Genomic DNA, 19,958 nt, shown 5'->3' with positions numbered 1-19,958 from the left:
CTGGACACACTGGACAGGTAGTGGTCCTGTCTTTTAATTTAATAGCTAAATCCCTGATCTCACTTTGCAAAACCACCTTCCCATCCATACAAATTTCATTTGTACCTATCTGCTGCTCACTCACCCACTTAAGAAACATAGAAAAAGAATGGTGTGCTGAGAAAAGAGGAAGGAAGGGGCGGAGAGTGGGGCCACAGAAAGGGTGTTCAGAATGCAGCCGTTGGAGCAGAACGTGAGAGTTACCTTTTCTTGCTCCCTGTCTCTAATTAGAGTCAGCTTAAACTCCGAAATCCACTGACCCATGACTAAGAGTCAGAGGCGGAGCGAGAATCCCATCACACACTCCTGGAAACATACACTGAGTAACTCTTCCTCCGCAATGATCCAGCACGCACTACCGGGGTCAGAATCGGAGGTGAACAATCCCTTGCACACTGCTCCCTTTATGCACGCCCGGGGTCAGACACAGAAAGAAACCCCTTCCGCACATTCCCAAAATACAGTCCCGGAATCAGACAGACAGAGACTCACTCTGCACCGACCCATCACACTCCTGGAGTCAGACATGTGAACAACTCCCCGCACCATCGTAGCACATTCTACTGGAGTCAGAAAATGTGCGCAGCTCCCTCTCTCCCCGGTCTCCCCACTCACCAAAACCGAGCACTTCGGCGTTCCAGCAGACTCGAACTGTGTGTGTCTCTCGGAGATGCTGTGAGTGTCTGTGTGACCGGATGGCGTGCTGCCAGAAGAGGAAGGAAGGGGAGGAGAGAGGAGGCCAGTGAAAGGGTGGTGGGGCTGCAGCTACTGATGGTGGAACCGCGTGACGGTCTGTGCTTGTAGAGCTGTGGAGAGGCTCAGAAACTGGTGACAGATATCCGGTGGGAGGGGGGAGGGAGTTGCAGCACCAGACGCCTTCTCTCACTCATAGTCACCACAATTGCCTGTGATCACAGAGAAGGGAGGGGGTCGACGGAGATTGTGAGGGTTTTAGAGGATAGAGCGTGTCACGGAGAGCGGGTGAGCCACAGGGAAGGTAGAGGATGAGTGACACGGCGAAGTGAGGGAGTGGTTCACGGTGACGCGGGGAGCTTGCAAGGGAGGGAGGTGTGACGGAGAAGGGAAGTGGTGTAGGAGAGGGGCTGTTTGTGGAGATTCCCCAGATCCTTTGATCTTTTCCCACCCGATGAGTTCAAACAGCACACTGCGTTTTTCTACAGAGCAGAGAACGTCAGTAACAGAACAGAACAGACCCTTCGGCCCAAAAGTTTGTGATATACCAAATGAACCAAATCCGTGCTGCAGACACCATGTCAGTCTCCCTCCATTCCATGCACACCAACGAGCCTGTTAAACAGCCTTAAACGCCTCTGTGGATCTCCCGCCACCACCAGCGCTGGCAGCACGTTCCAATCACTCACCAAACCCTTTGACAACAGAAACGTACCAAACACATCTCCCTTCAACTTACCCCCCCCCCTCACCCTAAAACTGGCCCTCCGGTATGAGACATTCCCACCCTGAGGGTAAAAATACCCGCTGTCTGGTCAGTCTGCGTCTCTCGTAATGACGTAAACAGCTGTCAGGTGTACCCTCAGACTCCCCCTCTCCGGAGAAAAGAAACGAAATTTTCCGACCTCTGCTTTTAGATTTTGCTCTCTATTCCTGGAGGAGTCCCAGGGAACCCTCCTCTATATCCGCTCCAAAGATCCCCACACTCATCCTGTAACGGGGCGACCCGACATGAATGAGTGAACTCGGAAACGTCATATACAGTCCCAGTTCCTATCTACTTTGTCCGTCGGTTCCTCGGCAGCCCGATCCTGTTCACTGAAGTCGCGCTCTATTTCAGTTCTTCCCACTATTCACGGTTCGGTCCCTTCCCTTCTACACTGAGGTTAAACAATGCTTGGACTCCAACTTACCAAGTACAACTTTGCCAGAAAACAACCCGGCCGAATGCGCACTTGCCAGATCATTCCTGGCTCCAATAAAATTGGCCTTTATCCAATTTAGAATCTATAACAGAGGTTAGGCCTATCCTTTTCCATAATCACCTTGTATCTAATGTTATTTTAATCACTAACTGAAGATTGGTCCTCTGTTGAAACTTTTGTCTCCTGCCTTGTCCCATTCTGTACGAGAAGATCATGAACTGCACCCTCTCGTTAGAACTTTATACGTTCTGTTTAAATAAACTTTCTTTCAAACATTAGTCAAACTGTCCCACTGGTCTTTCCCTGTATGGGACTCATAGTCAATACCAAGAAAGTTAAAATCACCCATGATCACAACCTTAAGATTCTTGTAAAAGTCTGAGATCTCTCTGCAGATTTGTTCCTCTGAATCCCCAGGACTGTTAGGTGGTCGATAATGTGTCCAATGAACGAGTTCTTACCTCATTCCTCAGATCCACCCGTGAAGCCTCACCTGGACGAGTTCTCCAGTCTCACCTGACTGAGCATCGCCGTGATAGTTTCCTTGTCCAGTAAAGCTCTCCGTCGCCCTTCAATTATTCCTGCATTAGTACGACTAAAACAAGCGACACCCGGGAATAGTGAGCGAACGGTCCTGCCCGCCCTACAACCAACTCTCACGCCTGGCTGAAATGTCATGCTTCCAGGCGTTGGCCCCTGCCCTGAGCTGATCAACCTTCTGTACAATACTTCCTGTATTGAAACGGACGCTGCTCAGACATGAGTCCCAGCAGACTCAACATTCTGCCTCCCAACTTTGTCTGAGATCTGTTCCAACAACCACTCCACTATCTGTTCAGGCATGCTTGTTTTCATCCCCCTGCAACTCTCGTTTAAGCCCGCACACTCCCCCTTTCTAAAGGCAAAACTTCCCGCTGGGATGCTAATTCCATTCAAATTCAGGTGTAAACCGAGAGTTGCTCATGGAGAGGAAATGAAGGAGCTGAACATCGTGAGGGCGGTGTGGCGCGGTCTCCAGGCAGGAGTGTGTGGTGCCCCCTAGTGTTCGCTCAGCAGAAAACAAAATCTGTTCTGGCCAATTGTAGGTTTCCGGCCAGGCTCGGCCGGCTACGTTAGACTGGAGGAAGACAGTCACCCCACCCCTCCCAACCCACGCCCAAACGATGAAGTCTCGTTTGTGTGAATACTGAGTGATGTTTTCCCCTTGTGGAACTCAGTAACACGAAAGAGCAGACGGTACACCATATGCGATTAAAGAAATGTGCTTCATGATTCTCAGCAAAGAGAAAAAGGGCAAATTTCAGTGAAAGTTTATTGTGCAAGTTGGGGTTCTCCGTCCTTGAATTCCACATCGATTTCCACCGATCGTCGTCAACTCTCGGACCCGCACTCCAAGTTCACTCGGTCCTGCGGGATCTCAGCTCACTCCTCTTGTGTCCTCGCTCTCAGTATCTCGCCCAAAAGGCAGCTAAGTTTCTCATTGGATGGGGCACATTGCAGATTCCCTGTTATTTGCTGGTAATAACAAGAGACAGTGCTTCAACAGAGAAATCAGTACATTATCAGTGAAACCTCTCACACCGTTACATATCTGTGTGTGTGTGTGTGTGTGTGCGTGTGTGTGTGTGTGTGTGTGTGTGTGTGTGTGTGTGTGTGTGTGTGTGTGTGTGTATAAACATATTATGTGAATGTTTCTACTGATGTTCTACAATGCTTGCTTCCTTGATATCTTATGCAAATCGTGTGTGCTTTGTGCCGTATGTGACACTTGGTAATATCTTTTTCAGCTTGGTCCTGGCTACATGCATGAGTATTCATCTATGATTGAATTACAATTAAGCTTGACTTGAATTGAATTGAAATGAAATGAAACCGTTTCGTCTGTAAAGGTGGGAACTTCCTTGGAAGAGATCCCCATGATCCACACATAGTAAAGCTCCATCCACACCGTCATATCACACATTCCCTGGGTCAGAAAAGTACTGAGTCTCCCTCCACATTGTTCCATCACTCACCCCAGAGTCAGGCACAGAGTGAACCTTCCTTTGGTTCATCCCATCACACACTCTCGGTGTCAGGCAAGCACTGATGCTCTCGCGAACCATCCCATAACACAGTCCTGAAGTTAGACACTTTCTTCGGACCATCACGTCACACACACCTGGGTTCAGACACAAACTGAAGTTCCCTCCCTCTGATCCCTTCACACACTCCCAGGTTCAGACACAAAGTGAATCTCCATCCACACCGTTCAATCACACACTCCCGGGGTCAGACACAGAGTGAATCTCCCTGCACACCGTCCCAACACACACTCCCGGAGTCAGACACAGAGTGAAGTTCCCTTCACACCGTCCCATCACACACTCCCGGGGTCAGGCACAGAGTAAATCTTCCTCCGGATCGTTCCAGCACACTTTCGTAGGGCCAGATACAGTCTCAGCACACAGTCCTGAAGTTAGACACTTTCTTCGGACCATCCCCTCACACACACCCGGGTTCAGACACAAACTGAAGCTCCCCCCCCCCCTGATACCTTCACACACTCCCAGGTTCAGACACAAACAAGCTCCCTCCCCCTGATACCTTCACACACACCGAGGTTCAGAAGCTCCTTCTCTCTCACCAATCCCCAGCACTTCGCCATTCTAGCAGTCCTGAATTGTGTGTCGGTCTCGCAGATCGTGCGTGTGTTTGCGTCCAGATGGTGTCCAGGGAAGAAAAGGGAAGTGGCGGAGAAGGAAAGTCAGGACGTGGCGTTGAGAAGTCAGTCAATGGAAGGAAGTGCTGTCGACCCACACGACCGGCCTGTACACACAGTATAGTGAAAGCTCAGAACAGAGTAATCGACATCCGGTGGAGGGGGGCGGGGTGTTGTTACACCAGGTGTCGCCTCACCCCCTTCCTCCCCAGAATTCAATGTGACAGAGAAAGGGAGGGATATAGAGGAGGGAGAGTGTTGATGGAACCATGGATGGCTGTAGGGAATGGAGCGGGTCAGGGAGACGGAGACAGGAGTTGTGAAAGGAGGAGATAACTTAAACGACGAGGGGTGTAGGGGACGGAGCGCTGATGTAGACGCGTTGTGTAGAAGAGGAAGCTGGTGTTTGAAAGGAGGTGTAGGGTGTAGGGCTGTCGTGTCTGACGGTGACGAGGTTGGTCGGCGACGAAGGAGGATTGACGAGAATGACAACGAAGGGTGTTGTAGGGGAGGAAGGGGCTGATGGAGACAGGGATGGGTACAGTGACTGCTGGTGGTGACAGAGACGGGCGGTGTGTAGAAGAGCGAGGGGTTCGTGCAGCCGACCAAGGGTGAGGTGAAGGGATAGATTGACTAGACCGGGTAGTGGTGCAGAAGAGGGAGGGAATCACGGAGAGGGAGCGGATTTTAGTGGAGGGATGGGCTGACGTAAAACAGTTTGTGTGTAAGGGAGGGACTACATGACGGAGACTTGCAGAGGTGCAGGTGAGTAAGTACACGAGTTGGGAAGTCAAGTTGCAGTTTAACAAGACATTGGAGACGGGCATATTGTTCGGCTCTGCTCGCCCCCTTCTCTTCCGTGACCTCTGTCTCGACGGCTGATGTAAGAATCATCCTTCAGGTGGGTGAACCTTCGCCAGGTATCGGGGTCCGAATGTGTACCTGGTCGGGCACTGAAGACCTTTGCCACCAACAGGCTGGATTGCTCAAGGACTCGGTGGTGAGGAAGGCAAATACAAGGTTAGCATTCATTTCCCGGGCAAGGATTTAATTTTAAGGCTCCAGTGAGGCCTCATTTGGAGTGTGCGCAGCTGTCACTTTCACTTTAAAACTCGGTCTGCCAATTATTGTCTGTCGCATTCCTTCCTGGAATGTCTGTAATTAAATGAATTGTCCTGAGCACTCAGTGCCCAACCGTAGGAGATCCATTTCTAGCACTGTGGGTTGTGATTGACACTTCGGATATCGTTACTGCAGTCTTGTTTATTTTGAGTCTGAGTCTGAGTTAATTCCAGACCTGACTCTGCACTTGGGTTGACACCATCCATAGCTCCCTCGCTTCAGGTATTGTGACGTCAGGAGTTTGTGACAAATTGGTCTCTCATTGAACACGAGCAAATTTCTGTGAATGTCCGCTGGGGGGAGCTCTGTCCAGTCGCATCACCGCCGGGTGTGGAGTCGTCAACGCCCGGGGTGGCCAGGGACTGCAGAGGGTTTTAGACTCAGCCAGTCCCGTCACGGACACCACCGCTCCCACCGTCTCGCAGATGCAACGGTGTTTATCACGATTACATGAGGAACTCTTCCTGGACGATTTGCATTCGGTGTATTCGAACTTCCCAGAATTCATCTTGCACACGATATTTACAATTAAAAAGGGTTAAACAATCTCAAAAGAAGCAAAATGAATCCTGTAGAAACCCCGGGAGTTTTCTCGAAGTATTCCGACTGCACCGCTCTCTATCCATGGCCCGTATCATTCTCCAGACTAATCTCACTAGGGGACCCAGCGGGGCACCGAGACGGGTTGTGGCGGTGGGAAGACAGGAGATAACGGAGACGGGGATGTGTGCAGAAAGGGAGTGTGTCACGAAGATGGAGCAGCTCGTAAGGGAGGGACGGTGACGAAGACGTGAGTGGTGTAAAGTAGGGAGTGTGTGACGGAGAGAGGGAGTAGTGCAGGAGAGCGTGGGTTGACGGAGATGGGGAGGAGTCTTGGAAAGGGAGAGGATTATGCATACGGGGGTTGTGTCCCTGCTAAGGTGAAAGGCGTGACGGTGTGTCGGTACCGTTGGGCGGTGTGTTCGTGTTATGCTGCAGGGCGTGTCGGTGCGCCGATGTCACGGTGAGGAGCGCGTTCAGGTCCCGTTGAGGGCTGTGTCGGTGTCATGGTGAGGGGCGCGTTCATGTCCCGCTGAGGGCTGTGTCGGTGTCACGGCCCGGGGCGCGTTCATGTCCCGTTGAGGGCTGGTTCGGAGTCACGGTGAGGGGCTCGTTCATGTCCCGTTGAGGGCTGTGTCGGAGTCACGTTGAGGGGCGCGTTCATGTCCCGTTGAGGGCTGTGTCGGAGTCACGGTGAGGGGCACGTTCATGTCCCTTTGAGGGCTGTGTCGGAGTCACGGTGAGGGACGCGTTCATGTACCGTTGAGGGCTGTGTCGGTGTCACGATGAGGGGTGCATTCGTGCCCCGTTGAGGGCTGTGTCGGTGTCACGGTGAGGGGGGTGTCTGTGTAGTAGTGAGGGCTGTGTGGCTCGTTCACTGCCTATATCGAGAGGTCCTTCCCTGATGCAGCGTCATATTTCTTCATCTACCCCGCCCCCTGCGTTTCCCATCCACTGGGTTCAAAACACTCCCTGACCCTCCTGTAGAGCGGTGGACGTAAATCATCGAACAGAGGAGACCCTTCGGCCCGCAATGCTGTGATATACCAATTAATCTAAATCCCTTCTGCCGACACACGTCCATCTCTATCAATTCCCTGCAAATCCACGTGTCTGTCAAAGAGCCAGTGAAACGCCTCTGTCGATCTGCCCTCACCACCGTCTCTGGTAGCACAGTACAATCACCCCCCAGTCTCTGTGTGAATAAAAAACTTGTCAACCTCATCTCCTCTCAACTTACCCCTCTCACCTCAATGCATGCGCTCTTGTACTAGATATGTTTTTATCCTGGGGGTAATACCCCCGCCTTCTGGTCCATCTGTGTCTGTTCTAGTGAGATAACCCTCTGCCAGTTGTCCCCTCCGCCTTTTTGACCACTGCCTATACATAATGCCCTCTATACCGGGCAGCATCCTAGTGAATCCCCACTGTATCGTCTCTGAACACCCCCGCACACTTCCTTTAACCAAATGTCAGTAATTGGTCAGGAATGTCCGAAACGCCAAACCCAGTCCCAACTCCTATCTGCTCCGCCCCTTGGTTACCCGGCTCTCTTCCCCATTCACAGTGTGTGATCCCCAATCCTCTAGACTGAAGCTCCTCTCTACTTCCAAACCTCCCACAATTCTTATGAAACAGTGTCTGGGTTCCAACTTAGCAGATACATCTTTGCCAGAAAACAACCTGGCCAAATCCACACTTGCCAGATTATTCCTGACGCCAAACCTATTGGCCTTCATTCAATTTATAAACTAAACTCGAGCAGTAGTCAGCGTGGGTTTTTAAAGGGCAGGTCGTGCCTTACAAACCTGATTGAATTTTTTGAGGATGTGATTAAACACACTGATGAAGGAAGAGCAGTAAATGTACAGTATATGGATTTCAGCAAGGTATTTGATAAGATACCCGTGCAAGGCTTGCTGGGAAAGTAAGGAGACAAAGGATCAAAGAGAACATTGCCCACAGAAGGCAAAGCGTGCTTTTACACGGGTCATATTCTGCATGGAGGTCGGTCACCAGTGGAGTGCCTTGGGGATCCCTTCTGGGGCCCTTACTCTTCGTTATTTTTGTAATTGACCAGGATGAGGAAGTGGATGGATGGGTTAACACGTTTGCTGATGACACAAATGTTGGATGTGTTGTGGATAGTGTGGAGGGCTGTCACGGGTAACAGCGGGACATCGGTAGGATGCAAAACTGAGGAAGAAAGTTGCAGATGTTCAACCCAGATAAGTGTGAAATGGTTCATTTTTGTTGATCTTCTTCACCAACTTAACCAACCAGTAAAAAGGCAGGATGCAGAAGGACAGATAGATTTGTAGAATGTTCAACAAATTAGCAAATGCAACACAATGTTGGAAAATGCATGAACACAGAGAGGCAATGGGACAGCTTCTTCCACTGCACCATCACATCTTTCAACGCACGAGAACTAATTCCACATTTTTGCGGTACTTATTAATATTTGTAATTTACATTAATATTACATCTTTGATCCATACTGATGCTTCAGAATAAGGCATGGCAGGCCTTGTAAGTCTCAGATAAAGGGGTCTTTATTCCCTGGAGCGTAGCTGTAACCTTACAGAGTTGCATAAACTCAAGAGGGGCACAGACAGAGGGAATGCGCACAGGCTTTTATCCAGAGCTGGGGTATCGAGACCCAGACGGTACAGGATTGAGGTGAGAGTGGGTGGAAAGGACATAGAGAGAGAGATCAGAGAGACGCAGGTGTTTGAGGGAACAGAGAGGAGACGGAGAGAGTGTGTTAAAGAGGGGGAAAGGAAGAGAAATATAAAGAGGTTGGAAGAAGGAGCGGAGAAATAGCAGACGGAGAAAGGTCGAGGAAATAGGGTGAGGAGATGCGGTAGAGAGAATTAGAGGGATTGAGAAAGAGCGGGATGGGGAGGGATGGCGAGAAAGATGGGGGTAGATGGAGATCGGGGTTTTCCATGTGTGGTGGGGAGAAAGGGGTTGCGAAAAGAGGAGAATAGAGAGGCAGGTAGGGCAGAGACTGTAGGGAGGATTTTGAGAGGATGGGCTGAGTGAGATTGGAGCAGGGATAAGGAAGGGAAAGACGGTGTAATCATTTGATTCAAGTCGGCTCTCCGGTCTGTTGACAGAGAAGCTGAATCTTTTCAGGAATATCCGGGCAGCAGGGTGCAGACTTCTCGCAGATGAAATGGTGTTTATCATGAAGACAATAGTCACTCCCTCCACTCGATTTACATTCACTGCAGGAGGACCTTCCAGGGGACACCTTGTACAGCAGACCATGGACATCATTCCTATCAGTAAATGGTTAAAAAATTTGAACAGAGACTAAACAGATCCGGCGGAACACGAGACTGTCGTCAAACTAATCCCGTTAAATCCGGGCAATCACCACAGCCATGTGTCATTCCCAAAATAATCCCAGTGTCCAATGTCTCCCCACTGCTCTGAGTCAGTCGCCGGATTAATCCAACTACATCACCTCCCCACAGCCTCCGGCCCGTCGTCCCGCGGTCTCCACAGTCCTGTGGCAGTCCCAATGCGAATCAAACACACCCACTTTCTCGCGTCAGATCTATTTCAGTCCCCAAACAAATCTAATTCTCCCATCCTCCCCACACAGATTTACGCGGTCCCGAAATTAATCCCGTCGGCACAATCTGATCCTGCAACCCTCTGTCGGTTCCCAAATCCATCCCACGGTTCCTTCCTCTCCCGACAGTTCATGTTCGTCTCCAAGTTAATCCCATTGCTCCTCACTGCTCCCTCAGCCTTGCATCAGTCGGCAATCTGGACCCACTGACCGGCTCTGTGCCCATACTCCCGTTTCGGTCTCCAAACTAATCCAGTTGTCCCACTCTCTCCCCCCCCGATCAGTGTCAGACCCCAAACTGATCCTGCTGCATAACTCTTTCTCACAGAGTAAGGCCTGTCGCCAAACTAATCCGAATCTGTCTCCTGTTCCCCACAGATCTGTGTCAGACTCCAAACTAATTCCACTACATCTCCCAATCACCACAGCCCTGCGTCAGTCACCAAAATAATCCCAGGGAAATAATCCCCGGGGCCCACAGCAAATCGTCAAAATATTTCGCTGCCCTCTCCTGTGACAGTCGCTTATCGCTCCCTAAAATATTCCCCTTGTATCGTTCTGTCCCGACAACAAATCCCAGCCCCCAACCTCTTCTCAAACACCTACTTCAGTCCGTAAACTAATCCCATTTTCTCCCCTCAGGACAGTGTCATTCCCGATCTCCCACCCCACAGATCAGTCCAAATCTCACCCGGCCTCGCATTGTCCAATCCAGTAATCAAGGTTTCGGCGAACAAGAGACCGTAAAACAAAACTCTGTAAAATTAAATTCCTTTGATTAATGCCGAGAATCGAAAACTGTTTACGGGAGAGTGTGATGGGATGGTTTGGAGGGAGATACACTCTGTGCCTGATCGCGGTGTGTGATGGGACAGTGTGGAGAGAGATGCACTCTGTGTTTGACCCCGGGTGTGCGTTACGGGAGGGTATTGTGGGTTTTCACTCAGTGCCTGACACCGCGGGTGAGTGATGATTCCTGTGTTACTGTGGGATCTTCTCGTGCTGTGACACATACCGCTTCATCCCTTGAATTGATTTCCAGCAGCCTTGAATCACGGTTTGAACATCCTTGCATTGCTCTGGGGAAAGATGTTTCAAACGTGGATACGTAATAACACCTGTTTCTATTTGTAACCCAGTCCTTGGAACACGTTTGCTCTGAAAATCAGGAACAAGGAACAGTGAGACACGGAGTGAATCTCTCTTCACACTTTCCCATCACACACACGCGGTGTGTCACACAGAGTGTATTTCTCGCAATGCGGTCTCATCACGGACACCTGAGGTCAAGCACAGAGTGAATCTCCCCCCACACCGTCCAAACGCACATTAACAAGGATCAGGAACAGTGAAGATCCCTCCAAACCATCCATCACACACTCCCGGGGTCAAGACACAGAGTGAATCTCGTACCATACTGTCCCATCGTACACGCCTGGGGAGAGACACAGAATGAAGTTCCCTCCAGAACGTCCCGTCACAGATTCACAGGATCAGGCACAGAGTGAAGTTCCCTCCACATCATCCATCACAGACTCTCCAGTCAGGCACAGACTGAGGCTTCCTCTAACCCTCCCCTGATACACACGCGGAGTCAGACACAGAATGATCCTCGCTCCACACCGTCCTATCACACATTCAAGGAGTGAGACACAGAGCTAATCTACCGTCACATTGTCCAATCGCACACTCCAGAGATCAGACACAGTGTAGCTCCTTCAGCACCGTCCGATTACTGACACCCGGAGAGAGACATGGAGTGAAGCTCTTTCTCACTCTCCCATGACACACGCGCAGGGTTTAAAACAATTTGCACCGTCCGCACCGTCTCACCAGACACTACCGGAAGCAGATACAGAGTGAAATTCCCTCCACTAACTCCGTGGCCTCATCCCTCATTCCAGCAGTCAGACGTGGAGTGAGGTTTCTTGCACACCGTCCTGTCACACTCTTCCGGTGTCAGATTCTGGGGGTTACTCCCTCCACACCGTCTCATGACACACTCCCGAGGTCAGACACAGAGCGAAGCTCCCTCCACACCGTCTCATCTCACACTCCCGGGACCAGACACAGAGTGAATCTCCCTCCACACCGTCTCATCTCACACTCCCGGGGTCAGGCAGAGAGTGAAGCTCCCTCCGCACCGTCCCATCAGACACTCCCGTGGTCAGACACAAAGTGAAGCGCCCTCCACACCTTCGATTCCCACACTCCCGGGACCAGACACAGAGAGAATCTCCCTCCACACCGTCTCATCACACAGTCCCGGGGTCTGACACAGAGTGAAGCTCCCTCCACACTGCACCTCACACACTCCCTGTGTCAGAGAACAGAATATAGATCCCTCCACAAACTCCAATCACACACAGCCTTGGTCAGACACAATGTGAATCTCTCTCCCCACGGCTATATCACACTCTCCAGCAGTCGGAAATGAAAAGAAACACCCTCAGCACACAGGACAAATGTCAGAGGGAGAGTGATTCTCCCTCAAGAGCTTCTCAACGCACCGCACAGCAAAGGGTTAGACACAGAGTGAAGCTGCCTCCACACGGCCCCATTACGCACTCCCGATTCCAACAAAGTGTGAATCTCCCTCCTTACGTCCTAATAAACTTCCTGGCGAGTCACAGAGTGAGGCTGTCTCTGAACCGTCCCATTACATCCTCCTGTGTTCCCACACAAAGCGAAATACCGCCCACACCCTCCCATGGCAACTCACTGGGTCAGACTCCCTCCACAATAACCAATCACACAGTCTGGCGTCACATAGAATGAACGCCCCTCTGCACTGTCCTATCACAAAATCCCGCTGTCAGACACAGAGTGAAGCTGGATCCATACTGTCCAATCAGACATTCCCGGAGTGGGACATAGGGTGACGCTGAAATGTTACGTCTCACAATCCCGGGGTCAGACACAGAGTGAATCCACCTCCACAACGTCCCATCACACTCTCCTGGATTCAGTGATAGAGTGAAAGTTCGTCCATGCAGCCCCATCACACACTCACCGGGTCAAACACAGAGTAAATCACCCTCCAAACCATCCCTTAACACACTTCCGATGTCAAACACAGAGTGACGCTTCCTCTCTCCATGCCTGCCCTGTGATGAGGAGCGGGTAATAGAGGGGGATGATGCCTCACCTCTTCTGCTGGTCCAAAAATCACAGATTTGAGCCTTGGTTTCGCTGACAGATCTGTACTTCGTTTCCATCTCAGTGAACTGGTGACGGAGATCGCTGTGCATTCGTTTAAAAACGGACAGATTCGAGTTGAGCGCAGAAAGCTTGGATTGAAAGGATGAGTTTGACTCATGACAGTTCCATTCGGATGTGAACTTAGACTGACGAATCTGTGACACTGAGAGAGATGGTAAAGGATGATTAGCGTTTGCAGTGACACGTGAGTCAGCGTCACGCTTCCGAACGTGTTACAGAGAGTGTTGTGTCAGTGTCACGGTGAAGGGTGACACAGTGAAGCATGTGCTTGCGGCACAGTGAGAGGCGTCGGCGTCACCATGAGGGGCGTGTCTTTGTCACTCTGAGACGTATTTCAATGTCCAGCGGAAGGTTTTGTTGTTGTTACCATTAAGGTCTGCGTCTGTATCGTGCGGGGCATGTCCGAATTACTGTGAGGGACGTGTCGGTATCACTGTCATAGGAGTTTCTGTGCCCGGCGAGAAATGCGTCGGGTCACAATGCAGTGTATCACGATGTCAAAACGAGGAAACTTTCAGGGTGAGGGACCTTGTGGTGTCACCGATGGTGGAGTATCTGTGTCATATCTGTGTCGATGGTGGTGTGCTGGTCTCGCAGAGCGGGTTATGTCTGTGTCACGGTGAGAGACATGTCATGGCCACGGTGTGTGTGAGTGTCACGCTGAGGGATATGTGGGTGTTATGGAAAGGACTATATTGGTGGCATTGTGAATTTAGGTGTCTGTTTCACGTTAAGTAGTTTGCCTGTGTCAGGGTGAGGTGTGGGTACTTCCCTGAATGAGCGGTGCGTCTGTGTTATGTTGAGAGGTGATACTGTCTTGGTAAGGGCTGTTACAGTGACGTGTGAGTCTCTGTTACGGTGCGATGCGGAGCGGATCACGCTGAGGAGCGTGAAGGTGTCACGGTGTACGATACCTCAGTGTCACGGTGATGAGCGTGAATAAACAATTGGTTATTCCAATAATTAAATATGCATTACCAATATGGTTTCGATTTCGTTTTTTTTTTGTTTTGAATAAATTTATTTTATCTAGCCCTATTGTATCTGACTTCTTTTTCCAACCGTCTGTTATGGACCAAGCCTTTTTGATATGGAAAATGAAGGGTACAGCATGTTGTTTTGTGACTTATTCCTGCATAACTGTTTCATGTTTTTCGAACAGTTGTCTAATAAATATAATTTACCCAGATCCTATTTTTAGATAAACAAAATTAGAATTTATTTGGATTATAAGTTACAGACTTTCCCGAACTCATACCTAACTGATATCATGGGAAAAAATGGTTAAAAACCCTTATCAGAAGAGTTTAATAGCAACCATTTATGATATGAACATGAAAATACAGCCAGATATATGAGATAAAATTAAGAACAAAAGGGAAAAATAACATCTACTTTCCTTACATACAGAGAAATGGGAGAAAATTTTCCATTTCGTTAACTCGTCCTCGATGTGTGCTAAACACGCCTTGATTCAATTTAAGGTGGTGCATCGGACACATATGTCTAAGCACAAACCTGCTCGGTTTTACTCCCACGTTAATCCTATCTGTGATAGGTGCCATTCCGAAGTAGCATCTCACATGACTAACATGTTCTGGTCTTGCCCTTTTCTTTCGGAGAAATATTGGAAAGATATTTTGCAATTATTTCAATAGTTATGAGCATAAATTTACATCCTCACCCTATTACTGCAAATTTTGGCTTACCAATGGTGGATAACAGCTATTTATCCCATTAAACTAATCGGATGATTGCAAGTGTTACAGTAAAGGCTAGAAGATCCATTCTATTGAATTGGAAAGAGATGAATCGTCCAATTACATTCCAATAGTTTTCCCAAACTATATCTTGTTTAAATTTAGAGAAAATCAGAAGTGTTAATTTTGACTGACCCTTCGATTAAATTTGAAGAAACCTGGAGACCATTGATTCAACACTTTCATATGAGCTAAATCCACCTTTCCCGAACGTGGTTTTATTACCCTTAAATATTTGGTAAGTGCAGCGGAGTTATTGACACTACTGTTTATATCCGTTATAATATAACAGCCCAGATTGTTTTAGATTAGTTTGCAAGTTAGTTAGTTTTTCTTTTGTTTGTTTTTCTTTTTTCTGTACAAATACAGAATGAGTTTGGGAGGGTTGGGACTTTTTTGTTATCAATAGTTTATACTTGTATATATTGCTCTATTAACTATGTATTCCCAATCTCTCTCTCTGCATTTCTACTGTTAGTATGTTTTGTTTGCAAATCAATACATATATTTAAAAAAGAAAGAAAAAAGGAAAGAAGGAAATACTGTCAGGAGTATGCCGATGTTAGTGAGGAGTACATTGCGGTCAGTGTGACGGCCATGTGTGTGTCACGGCGATGGTCGTGTTAGTGTCGAGTTTAGGAATATATCTGTGTCTCGTTGAAGGTCGTGACCGTGCTATGGTGATATTATTGATGTTATGGTGAATGACGTGTCGGTGTCAGGGCGAGTCTTGATTGTGTTACGGTAAAGGCCGTGTTTTATCCCGGTTAGCGGTGTGTAACTGTAATAGAGCATACTATATAGAATAGTGCACTACAGTCCCTTCAGCTCACAATGTTTTGTCGACCTTTAAACCCTGCCTCCCATATAACCCACCACCTTAAATTCCCCATATACCTGTCTAGGAGTCTCTTAAATTTCACTAGTGTATCTGCCTCCACCAGTGACTCAGGCAGTGCACTCCATGCACCAAGCACTCTCTGAGTAATGAATCTTCCTCTCATATCCACTTTGAACTTCCCACCCCTTATCTTAAAGCCATGTCCTCTTGTACTGAGCAGTGATGACCTGGTATATGATCTTGTATACCTCTATCTTGTCTCCTCTCATCCTCATTCTCCAAAGTGTAAAGTCCAAGCCCACTTAATCTCTGATCATAATGCACACTCTCTAAACTGGGCAGCATCCTCGTAAACCTCCTCTGTACCATTTCCAATGCTTCCACATCCCTCCTATAGTGAGGCGAACAGAACCGAACACATTACTCCAAGTGTGGCCTAACCAGAGTTTTAAAGAACTGCATAATTACATTGAAACTCTTAAACTCACTCTCTCGACTTATGAAAACTAACACCCCATAAGCTTGATTAACTGCCCTACCAACCTGTGCGGTAACTTTAAGGGATCTGTGACATGGATCCCCAAATCCCTCTGCTCCTCCACACTACCAAGTATCCTGCCGTTTACTTTGTACACTGCCTTGGAGTTTGTCCTTCCAAAGTGTACCACCTCACACTTTTCCAGTTTGAACACCATCTGCCACTTCTCAGCCCACTTCTGCATCCTATCAATGTCTCTGTGCAATCTTCGGCAATCTTCTACACTATCCACACCACCAACCTTTGGGTAGTTTGTAAAACATGCCACATTACCCTTCTACCCCTACATCCAGGTGGATAACAACAAACAAAAAAAAGGAGAGGTCCCAGAACCGATCCTTGTGGGACGCTAGACAGAACACTCCATTCTGAATGTATCCCTTCCACCTCGACACTTTGCTTTCTGCAGGAAAGCTAATTCTAAATCCACTTGGCCTAACTTCCCTGGATCCCATGCCTTCTGACTTTCTGAATAACACTACCGTGTGGAACCTTGTCAAATGTCTTACTAAAATCCACGTAGATCACATCCACTGCACTACCCTCATCTATATGCCTGGTCACCTCCTCAGAGAAATATAACAGGCTTGTTAGACACGATCTGCCCTTTCCAAAGTCATATTGACTGTCCCTGATCAGACCATGATTTTATAAATACCCATAGACCCAAACTCTAAGAATATTTTCCAACAACGTTCCAACCACAGACGTAAGGTTCACTGGTCTATAATTACACGGGCTATCCCTACTACCTTTTTTGAACAAGGGGATAACATTCCCCTCCCTCCAGTTCCCCGGTACCATTCCCGTGGACAAAGAGACATAACGATTCTAGCCAGAGGCTCAGCAATCTCTTCACTCTCCTCGTGTAGAAGCTTGGGGAATATTCCGTCCTACTGTATTTTAACAATTCCAACACGTCCTCTCCCTTAATATCAACATGCTCCTGAACTTCAACCTCACTCATATTGTCCTCACTATCATCAAGTTCCATTCGACTCACCATAGATCGAGAGTCCGACCACTATCGCGACGACGCTGAACATAACGAGGCAAAGTAGGCAGATCTTAAGGCAGGTTCTTTTTCCGATGTTCTGCTTCGGCTCCTGTTCCTGCGCACCTGTAGAGAACCCATTCAGCGTGTGTGTGAATTCAGCCATTTTCCCCATTGTGACTCCATTCCAACCACATCCGAGCTCTCTCCTTCGACCACGATCAGCCCCTCCCTCTTTCAATCTCATCTACATTCAGCCGTCATCACCGAAAGTCCAAATTCGGTCTCATCCGCAAAGGCGGATAGGTGTCTGACGGATTCCAGAGATCAGTCTGATCTCCCCTGAGCCTCCTCCGCTCCAGAGGAAGCAACGCAGGTGTCCGACCTCTCGTCGTAACACATGCCACCGAATCCCGGCAGAGTCCTGTTAAACCCCTCCGGAGGCTCCCCAACGCCCTGACATCCTTCCGATAATGGGGTGACCAGATTCGGAACAACAAGGCAGCGGGAGAGCACCTAAGGATTCCCAGCGGGAAGAGAGAGGCCAGACTGCGCAGGCGTGTGACGTCTGACAGTTGAGCGCAAACAGTTTAAAAAGCAGGCAGCAATACCCAGCAGGCAGCGGTGTGAGAGGCAGCAGAGTGAAAGGGCTTTGGTTCAACGGGCTTCGGCGCTAACGGGGCAAGGTGAGGCGGTTGTTGATATCAGAAGGCGGTAGTATGTGCGTGAGGCTAGTTTTCTGTGGTCGGTGTCAGATGTGGGAGGTCCTGTAGTCTCCCGGCGTCCCGGACGGCCACATCTGCACCCGGTGCATCGAGATGCAACTCCTAAGGGACCGTGTTAGGGAACTGGAGATCCAGCTCGATGACCTTCGTCTGGTCAGAGAGAGTGAGGAGGTGATAGAGAGGAGTTAGAGAAATGGGTCACATCCAGGAGAGGGAAGGGGAAGAGTCAGGTACCAGAGAGTACCCCTGTGGCTGAACCCCTTGTTAATAAGTACTCCTGTTTGAGTACTGTTGGGGGTACAGCCTACCTGGGGGAAGCGACAGTCGCCGTGCCTCTGGCACACATTCTGGCCCTCTGGCTCAGAAGGGTAGGGAAGGGAAGAGGAAGTCAGTAGTGATAGGGGACTCTATAGTCAGAGGTTCAGACAGGCGATTCTGTGGACGCATGGAAGATGGTAGTTTGCCTCCATGGTTCCAGGGTCCGGGATGTTTCTGATCGCGTCCAAGATATCCTGCGGTGGGAGGGAAAGCAGCCAGAGGTCGTGGTACATATTGGTACCAATGACATAGGTAGGAAAAGGGAAGAGGTCCTGAAGGAAGACTACAGGGAGTCAGGAAGGAAATTAAAAAGCAGGACCTCAAAGGTAGAAATCTAGTGGTTACTGCCTGTGCAACGCGACAGTGAGAATAGGAACAGAATTAGGTGCAGGATAACTGTGTGGCTGAGGGATTGGATCAAGGGGCAGGGATTCAGATTTCTGGATCATTGGGACCTCTTTTGTGGCGGGTGTGATCTGTACAAAAAGGACGGGTTGCATTTGAATCTCAGAGGGACCAATATCCTGCCGGGCAGGCTTGGTAGATCTTTAGGCGAGGGTTTAAACTAGTTTGGCAGAGGGGTGAAAATCAGACGGTGAGTACAGGGATTAAGGTAGAAGGACAAGGGCATGATGCTAAGAGTTCTGAGCTGATAAGGAAGGACAGGCAGGGGAAAGAACATGATTTGTACACAGATAAAGGGGTTGAAATGTGTCTATTTCAATGCTAGGAGTATTAGGAAAAAGGAGGATGAACTTACAGCATGGACTATTACGTGGAACTACGATGTTGTGTCCGTTACTGAAACTTGGTTGGAGGAAGGGCAGGATTGGATGATGCAGGTTCCGGGGTTCAGGTGTTTTAAAAGGAATAGGATGGGAGGTAGAAAAGGGGGGTAGTGGCATTGCTGGTCAGGATAGTATCACGGCTATAGAAAGGGAGGACGCTGCAGAGGGAGTGTCCATGGAGTCAGTCTGGGTGGAAGTCAGAAATAGGGAGGGATCAACCACTGTGCTGGGAGCAGTCTATAGGCCCCCAAATAGCCCTCGGGACACCGAGGAGCAGATAAGCAGGCAGATTTTAGAATGGTGCAGGAAATATAGGGTAGTAGTTAAGGGTGATTTCAACTTCCCTCATATTGACTGGCACCTCCTTACTGCAAGGGGGATAGATGGGGCTGAATTTGTCAGGTGTGTTCAAGAAGGATTCCTGACACAGTATGTGCATCGGCCGACGAGAGGAGAGGCTATACTGGATCTAGTTCTGGGTAATGAATCTGGTCAGGTAATAGTCCTCTTGGTGGGGGAGAATTTTGTTGAGAGTGACCACAACTCCCTTAGCTTCAGCATAGCTATAGACAGGGATAAAATCAAACAAAATTCTAAAGTACTTAACTGGGGAAGGGCTAACTTCGAAGGGATGAGTCAGGAACTAGCCAGCGTAAATTGAAAACAGATGGTCAAAGGGGAAAACACAGAAGTAATGTTGGAGAAGGTTAGGGACCACTTGAGCTGGGTTCAGGATAGGTTTGTCCCACTGAAGCAAGGAAAAAATGGTAGGATAAGGGAACTGTGGCTGACGAAATATGTGAGGAAACTCGTCAAGAGGAAAAAAGGAAGCATATGTTAGATGTAAGAAGCAGGAAGTAGGACGGGCTTATGAGAAATATAGGGT

The 19,958-nt window shown here is 49.0% G+C and overlaps 2 protein-coding genes across 3 annotated transcripts in view; one reads left to right on the top strand and one right to left on the bottom strand.

Moving 5' to 3' along the window:
* LOC140721935 (uncharacterized) overlaps nt 1–19,958 on the top strand; it is a 65,515-nt gene that overhangs the window by 27,010 nt on the left and 18,547 nt on the right. The gene's annotated exons all lie outside the window — the stretch shown is intronic.
* Nucleotides 8,841–17,350, bottom strand: LOC140721947 (killer cell lectin-like receptor subfamily B member 1B allele B). Of its 2 annotated transcripts, XM_073036773.1 has the most exons (5): nt 17,251–17,350; nt 13,035–13,250; nt 10,902–11,044; nt 10,578–10,642; nt 8,841–9,587 (listed from the first exon to the last, which is right to left on the bottom strand). In XM_073036773.1, the coding sequence occupies exons 1-5, from the start codon at nt 17,291–17,293 to the stop codon at nt 9,395–9,397; spliced, it is 660 nt and encodes a 219-aa protein (XP_072892874.1). In that variant the 5' UTR covers nt 17,294–17,350; the 3' UTR covers nt 8,841–9,394. The 2 variants fall into 2 exon arrangements, with proteins under 2 accessions (XP_072892874.1, XP_072892873.1); XM_073036772.1 differs by lacking the exons at nt 10,578–10,642; nt 10,902–11,044.

Source organism: Hemitrygon akajei, unplaced genomic scaffold, assembly GCF_048418815.1.
Source record: "Hemitrygon akajei unplaced genomic scaffold, sHemAka1.3 Scf000065, whole genome shotgun sequence".
Taxonomy (NCBI): domain Eukaryota; kingdom Metazoa; phylum Chordata; class Chondrichthyes; order Myliobatiformes; family Dasyatidae; genus Hemitrygon; species Hemitrygon akajei.
This window is presented reverse-complemented; position numbering and strand designations above follow the sequence as displayed.